Raw genomic sequence first — 14,306 nt, forward strand, 5'->3', positions numbered from 1 at the left:
CTGGAAGCAAGGAGGCTGGATCAGGACATATCATCTGGTCATGTTGACAGCAGAGCAGGGGCAGTGAGGTGCTCCCAGCCGTGATGAGATGAGTCATCTTTTGAGAGGATCATCAGCAAAGACCAGACCTCAACCATCAATGGGAGATTTTAACAAAGGGCAGAGGTTGCCCAGTAATAAAAGGGCTCCAGGTTTCCCTCTATCCTATGCCATTCAGTCTATCCCTTTAGTATGTTGTGTATAAGAAGGAGAGTGTATGTGTGGGTGCGAGGATGCGGGGAAGACAGGGGAAGTGGGGGTGGGTGGGAACAGAGGCAACTTTAAAATTGATATTTAAATTTTTTCCCTGGTTAAAAAACATTCAAAGGACAGAAAAAAGTCTCCTGATTGTGTGCACAGAACTAGGATGTTGACACAATTCGAATGTTGTGCATTGTACTGGGAGCAGTACACTTAGGTTTACACCCAGAATTGTGAAATATGATGCCTTTTAGGAAAAGTATTCCTTTTAAACATGTACAATGCTTAGAAAATGAAGGAAGCCGGGGCACCTGGGTAGCTCAGTTGGTTAAACGTCTGCTTTCCCATCAGGTCATGATCCCAAGGTCCTGGGATTGGGCTCTCTGGTCAGCTTTCCCACTCCCTGTCTCCGGTCATCACCTTCTTGTGCCCTCTCTCTCTTTCTCTTTCTCCCTCTGACAAATAAATAAATACAATCTTAAAAAAAATAAAAATTTAAAAAAGAAAATGAAAGAAGCCAAATATAATCAGAAGAAAAAGGAAGGAGGAGCACCTGGGTAGCTCAACTGCTTAAGCATCTGAATCCTGATTTTGGCTCAGGTCATGATCCCATCAGGGTCGTGAGACCAAGCCCCACAGAGGGCTCCAGGCTAAGTGGGGAGTCTGCTTGAGATTTTCTCTCTCCCTCTGCCCCCCCACATGCATACTCTCTCTCTCTCTCTCTCTAAAATAACTAATAAATAAATCTTTTTAAAAATTTTAAAGGAAGGAAAGTAAAATACAGAAGCATAAGGAACAAAACCTGTTTTGTTTTGCTATGTTTTTAAGAGAAAGAAGACACCTAAGATACTCTGATGTCTCTGTCTTGAATGGCCTGGTTCAAGCTCATTTCACTTGGGCAGTTTTCCTATTCACATAAAAAAATCAGGTCATCTCTGGTAATGTTCTCTAAAGAAAAAAAAAAAAAAAAACAGAATGCCAAGAGAAAGGACTGAAAAAGATTTAGAAAAAGAAACAAAAGCAAAAAGCCCATGGGATTAGAGGATCAGAACAAACTTCTATGATTGGTTCCTTTATAAGAAATTCAAAAGAAAACCTAATACTGTCTGTTGCAGCACAGCATCATTTTTCTCAGAAGAAATCTGGCTATCTCCCTTGGACGAAGCAGCCCTCTAAGTTTACTGTTCTAAGAAATGTCTGCCCCACTCTTGGCTAATGGTCTAAAATATTTATTTACGGGCAGCCCCGGTGGCTCAGCAGTTTAGTGCCGCCTTCAGCCCAGGGTGTGATCCTGGAGACCCGGGATTGAGTCCCACATAGGGCTCCCTGCATGGAGCCTGCTTCTGCCTCTGCCTGTGTCTCTGCCTCTTTCTCTCTGTGTCTCACATGAATAAATAAATAAAGTCTTTAAAAATAAATAAATGAAATAAAATATTTATTTACAACAAATAATGTGATTTGGCTTAAATTGCTTCCCAGAGGAAGTATTTTAAGTTTTCTTACTTGATTATTACCTGCAAAACATATAACAAGGACAATTCTATTTCAAAACCTTATACTTCACATGCTACATGGAGCCTGCCACACTCTTCTATATGGGAATTCTAGCCTCTGGAACAATGGAAAATTCCAACATTAGTAAGACAAATATGAGCAGAGGGTTCACAGGTAAAGAAGACTCATAAATAAATGTTGCTAATCTCCAGACAGGAAGAGCAAGGTCTTTACCAATTGCTTTGCTCCATTTTGAGAAATTTCAGGATGTTTTCATACCCAAATCCCCTTCCTGGGGGGGCTCCCTATGATGGCCAGGCTCTGTGACTCATTCTACTTCCATTCTGGCCATAGGTAATGGACTAGAAGGGCATCTGAGAGCTGGGGCAGTCTGCCCACAGTTTGATACAGGCTGGAAGATGCGTGGATGGAAGCTCTACCCACAGAGGGCAAGTGATCTACCCCACAGATTAGGGGCTTTTTCTGGAACTTTGATTATAAGACACAGAGAGTCACAGAAAACAAAAGACACCCAGAGAGAAGGGAGTAAAGGAGAGTAAGCAAATGTCCTGAGGCAGAGAGTCTGACACGGGTGGAGAAAATAAAGAATAGAAAGATGTCAGAAGGTAACTGCAAGAGCAAAAGAGGCAGAGAATAGTTGAGTCACCAAAATGACAAGGACTGAAGCAAGGAGCCACAGACGCCTACATGACACGGTAGATGGGGGATTTCCTGATTTCTGCTCTGCCATGAGGCCTATCTGTTGTGTCCCAGAACATCCTTACAATCAACCACTATGACCCAACATAACCCACCAACCAGTGGCATAAAGGAATCTATCCAACACAATTCGGCTCCATGATGAAGTTCAGGATACATTTCAAATATTTTCCATAATTAATGGAAATGATTTATTTAAATGATCAATTTTATCTTTAATTAGCTTCTCTTAATAATGAAATCTTAACCACAAACAGGTTTGGAAAGTATGAAAAACACTTTTGTACAACTAAGGAGATGCTTTTTTAGCTCTTAGACTAGAGAAAGGTATAACTGTATTTTCTATCTGCTCTTAGAATAAACTGGAAGTGATAGATGCCTGTTGAGTCAGTTAAGTGAAATTTAATATCTAATGATTTGATTACCTATTTATTTATTTTCAAAGATTTTATTTATTTATTCATGAGAGATGCAAAGAGAGACAGAGAGAGGGGGGCAGAGACACAGGCAGAGGGAGAAGCAGGCTCCATGCAGGGAGCCCCATGTGGGACTCCATCCTGGGACTCCAGGATCACACCCTGGGCGGAAGGGAGGTGCTCAACCGCTGAGCCACTCAGGGATCCTCCTTGCACTTTGTGATCACAGTTGACCTCAATGTAGCAAGACCGAATATCTCTCTTCTCCTGAAACATGCTACACTCATAAATAGTGGCAAAAAAGCCCCGAAATGTTTCCATAAAATTACCAAGTTGAGTTCACTGTCCATTATTTAACAAGAATCAGCCCTTTTCCTGTCCAGGATCCCATTGCAGTTCAAATCGTGTTATTGCAGATCGGCCGTCGTGAGCCACCACACTTTTGGAGCACTGGATTTTCAATGCAGTAAATATCGCTGGAAATAAAAGAGCTTTTACAGCTGGTGGGAGCCAGGGAGGGAGGGGGAGGCTTTAATTTGGAGATGAGTGTGGACCACTGCCCTCTCCTGGACAGAAGAGGAGGAGCAACAGTGTGCCCTTGAATGAAAAGATCTGCAAATATTTTCCAAATTCACTTCGACAGTTTCTAACGAACATCTACCATGTACTGCTTTGCCATGACACTGTGGGCCAAACCCCAAGAATGTCTGAAATTATCCCTCCCTTTGAAAAGCTTACCAGATGGGATGGGGCAATGAGATTTCCCAGAAATGAAAGATAATCTCACTGCAGCATCAACTCAAAGCAACTCAAGAAAACCCTGTATTAATTTCCATTCTTTGCACAATGCTTTGGCGGTAGTTAGATGGAGGACAGAAATATACGCCAAAAAAGCCGGTCAACAGGAAATTCTTGGGAGATCAGCAGGCACAAAACCCAGTAAAATTACATTTCACAGACTGAGATATTAAGCTAAAATGCAGACTCATGTTGCTCTTTTTTCCCAATAAAAAATGTTCTCAGTAAGGGTAATCGTGGGTTCCCTTACGTTCCTGAAGTCGCTCTGTCATTTTTGCTTACTCACTGTGACTGCAGCTCCTGCCTCCTACAAAGAAAATTTAAGTTTCACCCTTTGGCACATTTCAGAAAATGGACCTGGTCCATTTAAAGCTCATGAGACCCTAACACAGATGGTAAGTCTGAGTCCCAGACTTACCTTTCACTAAGTGGCGGCTTAAGCACCAATCTACCATTACACCACGCACCTCACTTCTTTGGACTTCTTGGGAAGAGCTCACCAGTCGTGTTTGGGGTTTTTGGCCAGTAAGGTCACTTAATGGCACTTTGAACAGTAATGAAATAGAGAGAGTCGATTTAATAGTCATGGGAGAAAGAACAGATTTGGTCATAGAGAAATTCATTAAGAGGCAGTAGCTGTATTTAATAAATGTCAGCGTTTAACAGAAAGTTTTTATTTCAGAAGTTTGCATACTGAAAATGGTGCTCTTCAGCCTGTTTTGCATCTTCATTTGCAAGAAGTTGACACCACCCTGCTAAGAGAAGAATGCAGCTTCCTTTATCACATCTCTCTTCCCCCCAGCCAGCCTGAGTTACCCTGAGAGGTGAGAGTAGTTCCTGTGTGAGCCAGCAGTTTGGATAGGGCCAAACGCGAGCCCACTCGATGTTAAAATAAATAAATAAATAAAATTAAAAGCCACAGAAATGTATAAATGTATGTGACAATCACACTGACTCATGCCTTCTGTGCCAGTTGTCAGATGATGCCTCTCGGCTTCGTTGCATTGCTTGTGATGCTGAAGGTAGATGTTGCAAATATTTCTCCTTTGCCAAGTAGACAGACAGGAGGACGGACATCTCTTCCTGGCTCTGGGATACCTTGTCTGCTGGAAATGGTGACTGGTGGTACATGGGACCCCCAATGGCTCTCCCTTCTGAGCTCCCGCTCCCTTCCCATGGGTTCCTCACTGCCAGCTTCAGCACACTTAGACCTCGGTGGGGGTGTTCTGTTTACCAGTTTTGATCCATAATTGCCTACCCACATATCTCAACCTGACAACCCAAAGGCCTCTTCCAGCATCCATGAGCTGTAATCACATGCCTCCAAAGACATTTGAAACCCAGCCTTGGGAAGATGATCCCTCTTCAAAATGTGGTTCTGGATTGGGTAGTTTCTCTCAGCACTAGGGTATTCTTCAGCATTTTTTCCCTTTCTTAGAAGATAATTCCATATAAATAGTTAATAATGCTTTATATTAATTCTTCTTGATTGAAATGATTGTATGGTTTCTGTCTCTTGATGGGGCCTCACTGACCCACCTTCCAAGCAAGCCATGACACACCCCTCTGAAAATGTCTAATAAAGTCAGATTTGGATGTCCTTGTAGAAGCATAAAATTTGTGCTTCTGAGTACAAATTGGTATTGGAGATTGCAATTCTATGGCTATTGCAGATGCCACCATCCTGAAATGACTCAGGAGCTTTATGCTTGAAAATATTTGAATTACTTGTATCTGTTCATCCATGGTAGTTTTGTGCATTCATATCAGAAGCAAGGTAAGAGAAATAAGACCGGTATGATTTACTGGAATCTTTCTGTGTAGTCTCAACTCTAATCTTAAATGGACCAATTTATTGAGTTAAAAATGATCATCCAGTTAAAAAAAAAAAAAAAAACCTCTGCCATTCAAGTTCCTCTCTGGATTATATTCCTAAATCTTTTGCCCTCAAGTTCCTGCTTCTGACATTCACCATTAGGTTTCCTCCCTGCTTTAGGCATCCTTACTTATATTGCCCCCAATGAATACTTCTTTTCAATTATTCATTGATTTTACATCACTCACCAAAGAAAAAAAAATCATTACTCCTATTATTTAGTTAAGGTAAAATTTCAATTTATACTATTAAAAGGAAAAGATCTCATTTTTGCTTTCAGAATTTCCAGGGATAATATATTAAGGGCAGTTTTTTAACCTAAAGAACAGAATTTCAAGTCTTATAAGTCTTTTTATATTTTTTATATATCATATATTTTTTCTACAAATTTAATCTTTCTGTAACAACACTCCTGGTGTGATATTTATACTGAAAAATTATACATTCCTTCTATCCCTTATAATGACATCATGATGACATTGATCTAACAACAGTGGAAAGCTTTCCCAGCTTTGATGAGCAGAATTTGTGCTAAGGCGAGCAGTTGTAAACACCACCAGTAACGAGACATTATGGATGCTCCAAGGGAGGCCTAAGGAACTACACCCATCACACTCAGCTCTTTATGATTATAGTTCCATGTCCAGATTTTGCCTATGGAAAGCAAAGCCTGAAAATTGGAAAAACTACAGCTGAAACTACAGGTCCTACCTACAGATTGGGAAGCTGAGGTTCAGACAGGCTGCGTGACTTGCTCAGGGTCACACATTGGGAATGTGGTTAAGTAGGATGTGGACTCTTAATCTCCACTACATTAGATTTGGTTAGATTATCACTTTGCATCTGATGAGGGTCAGAGATTCTTGTGTTTAAATTAACTTTAAAAGGCAGTGTTATAATCTTTTATCAAGTCTAAACTTTACAATCATTTTGACTTCAAAAGATTAAGTTATCTCTAGCTTATCTTAATAATAAAGCATTTGTCGTGGATGTGTTTGGAAACAATGAAATATATTTTTATGTAACTAAGGAAGTGTGTTTTAGACCTTAGACCAAAGCGAGGTACCAGTTCTTTTCTCTTTTTTTTTAAGATTTTATTTGGGATGCCTGGGTGCCTCAGTGGTTGAGTGTCTGCCTTTGGCCCAGGGCGTGATCCTGGAGTCCTGAGATCGGATCCCACATCGGGCTCTGTGCATAGAGCCTGCTTCTCTCTCTGCTTGTGTCTCTGCCTCTCTCTCTCTGTCTCTGTCTCTCTCATCTTTTATTTATTTATTCATGCTTTTATAATAAACTGAAAGATTTATGCCTCTTTTTTTAAAAATTTTATTTATTTATGATAGTCACAGAGAGAGAGAGAGAGAGAGAGGCAGAGACACAGGCAGAGGGAGAAGCAGGCTCCATGCACCGGGAGCCCGATGTGGGACTCGATTCCGGGTCTCCAGGATCACGCCCTGGGCCAAAGGCAGGCGCCAAACCGCTGCGCCACCCAGGTATCCCAGATTTATGCCTCTTAAATTACATTTGAACGCTCCAGTGTTTCAGTACTACAACTAAAAGCAGCCACAGTGACTCTACTGTGAATTCCACATTTTCAATTTTCTCAGAAAAGTGGTCATAACAGGAGAAAATCTTCAAATGTACGTTTAAAAGAAACAATTAATTTTGGGGAAATGCACTGGAATAAGACCAGAAAAATTAAATTTTCAGCTGGGTTTTCTGACTATGTAACTGTGATGACATCATCCCAAGTCTCAATCACATCATCAGTAGAATGAGGCTAACGGTGGCTATCGTTTTTACTTCACAAGACTCTTGGAAGGGAAAAAAATAATAGGTGGTAATTACTTTGAGCTTTTCTTAAGAAAGGCGCTGCATTACTAATAGTTTTTCAACATCACGTTATAATGCTACTGACAATCTTTGTATTTAATTTTACATTTAGAAAAAAAACATTTACATTTAGAATTTAAAGTACTTTAAGGCAATCACCACAAAAAGTAGACTTGTGATTAAATCACACTTTAAAAATGGATACATTTTAATGTTGCAGGGATATGACTTTAGAATTAGCCTGTCATCTCTTTTTTATATGAAATATAAGGCCTGATTACAGACTTTTTTGTGATTTGACCTCTGTCATGGGATTTCTCTTCAGACCACTAGATGGCGCAACCTGAGGTCTAAAGCTTTGTCAAAAAAAAAAAAAAAAAAAAAAAAACGGTGAGGATGCAAGGACCACGATGGTGTTCTGTATAAGGGCAAAGTCTGAGGGGGCAGCCAAAAAAAGTTACAAGGTTTAGGTTTTATTCCTGACCCTGCTATGCTCCATGGGCAGCATGTGACTATGGTGAATTTCCTCTGCTCCCCCCTCCTCTCTGAAACTGATTCTAACACTTGACACCTGCCTCCTCTCAGGAGCCTTTACAAGGATCAATGAAATAATGCTGCTGAAGGCCGGATTTTTAATGAAAGCTGTCACACACAAGCAAAACATTAGTGGGTGAGTATGTAACTAAGGTCCGCCCTTCCTCTGTGTTAAAATGCTTCTGGATTTGGTAACATTTTGTAAAAGAACATTTGCTGGAGTAGTGAAAATGATTAAGAGGGAGGGAATTGGACCTTTGAAGGAAAGTGCAAAGGCCAGGAGACAACCCAATGCACAAGAGAAGGGTAAGGGTGAGGAAATATTCTCTTCATTGCAAGAAGAGATCTTGCAAAGGAGTGGAAGTGGATTTGTTCCCAGTGTTTTGAGGACAGGAGGAGCAGACAAGAACTTCCGTGACATCAGAAAAATCAAGAAGACAAAAAGTTTAGAGGAGAGATATTTGGAAAGTGATGTTCTACATGTTCTTAGTTTTATATCAAACAGATCTCTTCCTTTTAAGATTTCTTAAAAATGGGATCAGAACCTTAACATGAGATCTACCCTTGTAACATAATTGTAAGTGTACAATACATTATTGTTGACCACCGATACAATGTTGTACCACAGCCCCTAAAGCTCATTCATCTTGCTTGAGTAAAGCTTTATGCCCATTGGCTGATAACTTCCTATTTCCTCTTCCTTACAGCCCCTGGAAACCCTCTTTGAGTCTATGAATTTGAATATTTTAGATTTAGATTTCTCATCTAGGTGAAATCATGCAGTATTTGTCTTTCTGTGTCTGGGTTCAACCATGTTGTCTCACATTGCAGAATGTTTCTTTCTTTTTTTTAAAGACTGAATAGTATGCCATTATATGTATATACCACATTTATATGTATATACTACATTTTCTTTATTCATCTGTCAATTGTGTTTTAGGTTGTTTCCACATCTTGGCTATTGTGAATAGTGCTGTGATGAATATAAGGTGCTCATATCACTTCAAGATCCTGATTTCAATTTTTTTTTGGATAAATACCCAGAAGTGGGATTGGTAGGTCTTATGGTAATTCTATTTTTAATTTTTTTTGATAAACTTTCAAACTGTTTTCCATAGTAGCTGTACCATTTTGAATTCCTACCAACAGTGTGCAAGGGTTCCAATCTCTCCACATCTTCACCAAAATTTGTTGTGTGTGTGTAGAGAATGGAAAACTTGGATTTCAATTTTATCCACATTATTCATGAAATAATGAAATAATGAGAAATGAAATGAAATAATGAAAGTAATCATTACAAGAATGGGGAAAATCTTTCATTTGGATTATGTTTTGAATGCATAAATTTTTGTATATACTAGTATTCAATTTTTATCATATTCTTTCTGGGACTCAGTTTTCTTGTCTGGAAAATGGGAACAACTCCTACTCTGCTTACTTCATAAGGATACTGTAAGGGTAAAAAACAAAAAATACATAAAACTGCATTTGGAGTCACAAAGCACTATGTAGAACTATTATTGCACCATGTAGAACTATTATTTTCACTCACATGAAAAGTCAGGATGGCAATGTATCATGATATTAAGGATCCGGAGAGAAGAGAAGAATGAGACCAACTTAATAGGTCTGTTGTGGGAACCTGGAGGCAGTATACCTGAACCTTAAAGTGTCCGATACCCATATACACTGTCCAGGTCTCCCACAAATGAACAACAACACTAGTTTAATAATTGTAGGCTGGCAGATTAAAAGGATTTTGGCTAATGATGCATTTCCTGATCTCATCTTCTATCTAAGATATTTGAGCTACTCTCAGGTGATTCCAAGTTGTCTCTCATATAACAGGGCTGTGAAAGTTCTTAGAGCACATACTTTTATAGGAAGCTTTATTTTTCAATTGGGAAAATATTGTTCTGGGAATAAAATGGCTACAACTGCATTCTCTGAGGCAGCCAACGACCACCTCCTCTGTGTGCTGAAGTGATTACAAAGAAACCAGTTTGGGGTGTGCATGTTACCAGGTTGCCCTATTACACTCCTTTTCTATTTACCTTCTCAAAATATTTTTCCTAGTGTGGCCAGAAAAATCTATAGATGTTTAAATGCCTAAAAGCATTTTCCTCTGTTCACAATAGCTTTATTCCTGGGCTGAAATAAAATGGTTTCAATCAGAATCTCTTAGCACCTAATAGTGAATACAGATAGAGCCTATCCAATCAGAGCAGAAAACCACAAGACTGAGGAAAGTCAAAGATTTTCAAAACATATTGAAAGAGCTAAAAATGCATTTACCTGGGCAATTATGTCTATAATTTCTGAATAACTATGGCATCTTCTTACACAAGATCGAGCCAAAAAGTCTTCCACCAGCCGTGTTCCAATGCCATATCCCCTGTGATGAAGGAAAGGTCTGTAAATAATATTTGAATAATGAACTCTATCAATGTTTAGGGATGGAGTCCTCTATTTAGCATTTGCATGGGTAACAAAGCAAATCTGACAAGTCCAATGGCTATTGGCAGAGAGCAATTGTCCGGGAAATATTAACTAGTTTCCTATGAGCAGAGAAGCCTGAAAAGGAAAGGTTGGCCCAAATTTGACAATGTAAAGTTAGAGGAGGTTGGTGTTTGTAGCCTAATATCTCTTACTGGCAAAGAACTTTCTCATCAGTGGCTGTTGATGGAAACAGAATGAGCATCTAGCTAACTTGTCTGCTATAGATGTGGTACATGGCTGCTCATTCTTCTCTTAGCATAGTTATCATGGTAAGAAGACAGGCATGTCCAGGATGAGCACCAGAAGGAGAGGAAGAAGGGAAAAGAAAAATCTATTTTTATTGCCTGTGTAGTTTTCTGCAGTTAGAACTTTGAAGTTTAACGAAAAGGAAAAAAAAGCAACATCCAAAAATTCATTTTTCATTCTAGGGAAACTGAATCCATGGGACTTGGGGGAAAGTATTTGTATGACGGGCTAGCTCCACCCTACTACAAATGGATTCAGTAGTACCTGAAGCACAATGTTGAGTAGTACCTGAAGCACAATGTTGAGATGTCATAATGCGGCTGAGATGGCTGAGCAGACACTTGTGGCAAGACAGACCTAAGAACTTTCAATCTAGTTGAGCAAATATGACCTTAATGTTGGAAATAAAAAGGAATAAGACTGCTTTTGCTAAACAACTGGCACAAAATTTGTCTTTTAACTTCACAACCACATGTACATAGACAAGTGAAATGATTTGAACGGAGCAATAGAAGGCCCACCAAGATAAAGTCACCACAGTGTGTAAAGGGAATGTTTCATAGGGTAGAGCCTCAACTAGGCTAAATCTCACCTTCAACCTTTCTAACTAAATCTTCTATTAATACAGGCTCTCTAGTCATTGCCCTGTTAGAGTCCTTTTCAGGATCCATAATTAAGAGGTTTAAAAAATGTTGACAGATATTTTATTATTGAGCAATAATCTGATGATCATATAATTACTCTGAGAAAATTAAAGGCTGAATTTATGCAGAAGTATACAAGGAGAATGGACTTTAAAAGGAAGGAGTGCATTTCTCCCTTTAATATATTTTTAAGTAAAGCATAGCAATGGTAAAAGTGTTCAAACAATAAAAACACTACATAGGAAAAAGTGAATCTCTCTTCTATGTATAACCCTGTCTCCAAGTTCTCTCAGGCAACTGCCATTAGCATTCTTTTTGCATATCCTTACACAGATAATCTGTATTATATAAGCACATATTTGTATTAGAAGGGGTTATATTAGAACAAAAGACTTCTGAAAAGAATCAGTTTGATGATCCATCACATTGTTGAAAGAACAGTCTGTTTTACCATACTTTTGCTTATAATTGACTAGCAAAGAAATGATTTCTCCCTAAAAAGAATATATTCCATGCTTGGTTTTCATAGAAAAAAAAAGTTTCCTTTCTCTTACTTTATACTTTATGACAACCCAAATGGCATTTGTCAGAAATTATGTTCAGCTTTAAAATGTGGTTCATTGAAATAATAGAAGAGCTCATGAAGTGGAGCAAGCAAAGTCATTAGAAGCAGACAAAATTCAGAGGATGTGAGGAAACAATATACATTCCATGAGAATAAAAGACTTCTACTTACATTTTATCTAGATATTTATTCACATCTTCGTCTTTTTCATAATCTTTGCACAGTTGGGCAACCAGTGCTCCATAGGTGAGGACAAAGAGATCTTTGTTCTAGAGAAAAAAGGGTTGGTTTTACTTTACAGGTAAAGCTATGGACAATATGCTACTCTATTTTTTTAAACAAATTTTCCAATTAGAAGAAGTCTTGGAGATCATCTTCATATTTTTTCCACCCTCCTAATTATTGCAATAATTTTGACTTTTGAGAAAAAGTTGTACCCATATTTGGATCCATTGCTGATGAGAAAAAACACTGTGAAATGAAATAAATTTCTTTTTTTTTTTTTTTTTTTTTTTTTTTTTTTTTTATTTATGATAGAGAGAGAGAGAGAGAGAGAGGCAGAGACACAGGCAGAGGGAGAAGCAGGCTCCATGCACCGGGAGCCTGATGTGGGATTCGATCCCGGGTCTCCAGGATCGCGCCCTGGGCCAAAGGCAGGCGCCAAACCGCTGCGCCACCCAGGGATCCCTGAAATGAAATAAATTTCTTAACAGGAGAAATCTTTGTATGCATTTGCTATATTATATAGCTTGCAAGGTATTTTCACAGAGCAAGTTTTTAAAAAAGGAATAATTGCCAACATAAATTTCTGTTGTTCTAGAATGGCCTTTGGTATTGGCTGACCATGTTTTCAGTTGGAAGAAATAATTGGTTGAGACTTCTCATGAGTCTGCACAATCCCTAATGGGTTCCACATCTGCCAAGGAGGCCAGCAGGATGAAAACCCAGCTGTAGCAGCAAATTTGTGAGGTGTTGTTTTCTTTATACTTAGTGAAAAAAGGAGAATTTGTACTTTCCTTATAGATCTCCAAAATATGGCCTATTTTCAGAGTGAACTAAATATGAAAACTACGACTAAGAATAATTTATGTTTGGTTTAGCATTGAGAGGTTGAAAATAATGGGAAACAGAACACACAAAGCTCGACCAATCCACTTGACAAAGTCTCTCTATTTTGCTTCTGCTATTGAATACTATCTAAGTAAGGGCCGGAGATATTAGGGATAATTTATTCCAATGCTGTCAGTCCCACAGAGGAGGGAATGAGGCCTCAGGAGGAATGAGTGACTTGTCCAACTAGCCATCAACTGGCAGAGCCAGGGTGGAACCTGAGACTGCAGGCTTCACTCTGACATAGCAATTATCTCTGAGATGCACAAAAGAAGGCCTATTTGAAATAGGTAGGTGGGAGAGGGAGGGAGGGAAGGGATCCACTGTTTAAAATAATCTTATTCTGTGCATAGCATAATCTTGTGTTTACATGAAAAGGTAAATGTGGATTCCAGTTAGAAGAGGTGTCTATACCTCTAGACTCAGGTGTCTTGGGTAGCCTAACATGGAGGGTAAGATAAGACCTGATAAGATTTTTTTTTTTAAGGCACAAGCCTCAGAAATGGCTAACCAAACCAATAAAAATTTTTTTCAACAAAATGTTATATAATTTTGATCCAAATACTTCCAAAATTTGTCCAATACCACAAGAATCCACTTCCATATACGTGGGTTTATGTCATAACAAATATGTTTCTTTAATCAGATAGAATGTTTGTAATAACTAAATAAGTTTTAAATGGATAGAATCTAAATAATTATAAAAATTAAGTCCATATGTGGATATAATTTACACTGAAAATATAAATCAAAATGTCATAAGTGTGCGTAGAATGTACATTATATACACTAATTGACATTACATCAAGGACTAATCTATATGAATCAGGTATAGGAAAATAATAAGTACATTAATATTTCTACTAGAAAAGAAGAAATGTAAAGCAAGTGATTTTAACATAAATATTGTTAAATCACTAAAGAGTCACATGTATTCAATTTTAATTCTGTTCTTATTTAACTTGAAAAACTTGATCATACACTATAAGAAATGTCTGTAAATTATACATGAAGTATCTTCTCAACAAATAAGGAGCCACCACGGAAGATAAATTATGTTATGTGGTTAAGACCACAGCATAAAAATAAGCAAAGGTGAAGGAGAGACAGAGAGAATAATGTGGTTGTTGCCACTAGCAAGAAAAATAGAAGAATTTGACCAAGAGGTAACAGGAAATGAAATTACACCCTACTCATATGCCAGAGCCTCAACATTGTGCCCATTTATAATATAACCAAACTGAAATCATGGCATTTTCTTCTTCCTCTTTCTCGCTTATTCTGATGGGTGAGTAGTCACTACAGTTGACTCGTAGCTGAATTTTAAGTTCAAC

The 14,306-nt window shown here is 38.4% G+C and overlaps 2 protein-coding genes across 8 annotated transcripts in view; one reads left to right on the forward strand and one right to left on the reverse strand.

Annotated features, from left to right (window-relative positions):
• Positions 1 to 14,306, reverse strand: part of TRAPPC3L (trafficking protein particle complex subunit 3L) — a 65,119-nt gene that overhangs the window by 20,940 nt on the left and 29,873 nt on the right. For all 5 annotated transcript variants that reach the window (XM_072831559.1, XM_072831558.1, XM_072831556.1 and 2 more), the window contains 2 exons: positions 12,034 to 12,131; positions 10,204 to 10,303 (listed from right to left, as the gene is read on the reverse strand). In XM_072831559.1, coding sequence (XP_072687660.1) covers positions 10,204 to 10,303; positions 12,034 to 12,131 — 198 coding nt within the window. The remainder of the gene's footprint in view (positions 1 to 10,203; positions 10,304 to 12,033; positions 12,132 to 14,306) is intronic.
• CALHM4 (calcium homeostasis modulator family member 4) overlaps positions 1 to 14,306 on the forward strand; it is a 55,558-nt gene that overhangs the window by 19,771 nt on the left and 21,481 nt on the right. Inside the window, exons 2-5 of one of the 3 annotated variants that reach the window (XM_072831492.1) lie at positions 4,351 to 4,492; positions 7,960 to 8,044; positions 8,849 to 8,963; positions 12,683 to 12,831. Coding sequence is in view for 1 of the 3 variants with exons in the window: in XM_072831483.1 (XP_072687584.1) it covers positions 8,887 to 8,963 (77 nt within the window). In the remaining 2 variants the exon portion in view is untranslated. Of the gene's footprint in view, positions 1 to 4,350; positions 4,493 to 7,959; positions 8,045 to 8,847; positions 8,964 to 12,682; positions 12,832 to 14,306 lie in introns of those variants that run through there. The other 2 variants (XM_072831483.1, XM_072831505.1) reach the window with 2 other exon arrangements.

Source organism: Canis lupus, chromosome 1, assembly GCF_048164855.1.
Source record: "Canis lupus baileyi chromosome 1, mCanLup2.hap1, whole genome shotgun sequence".
NCBI classification, from domain to species: domain Eukaryota; kingdom Metazoa; phylum Chordata; class Mammalia; order Carnivora; family Canidae; genus Canis; species Canis lupus.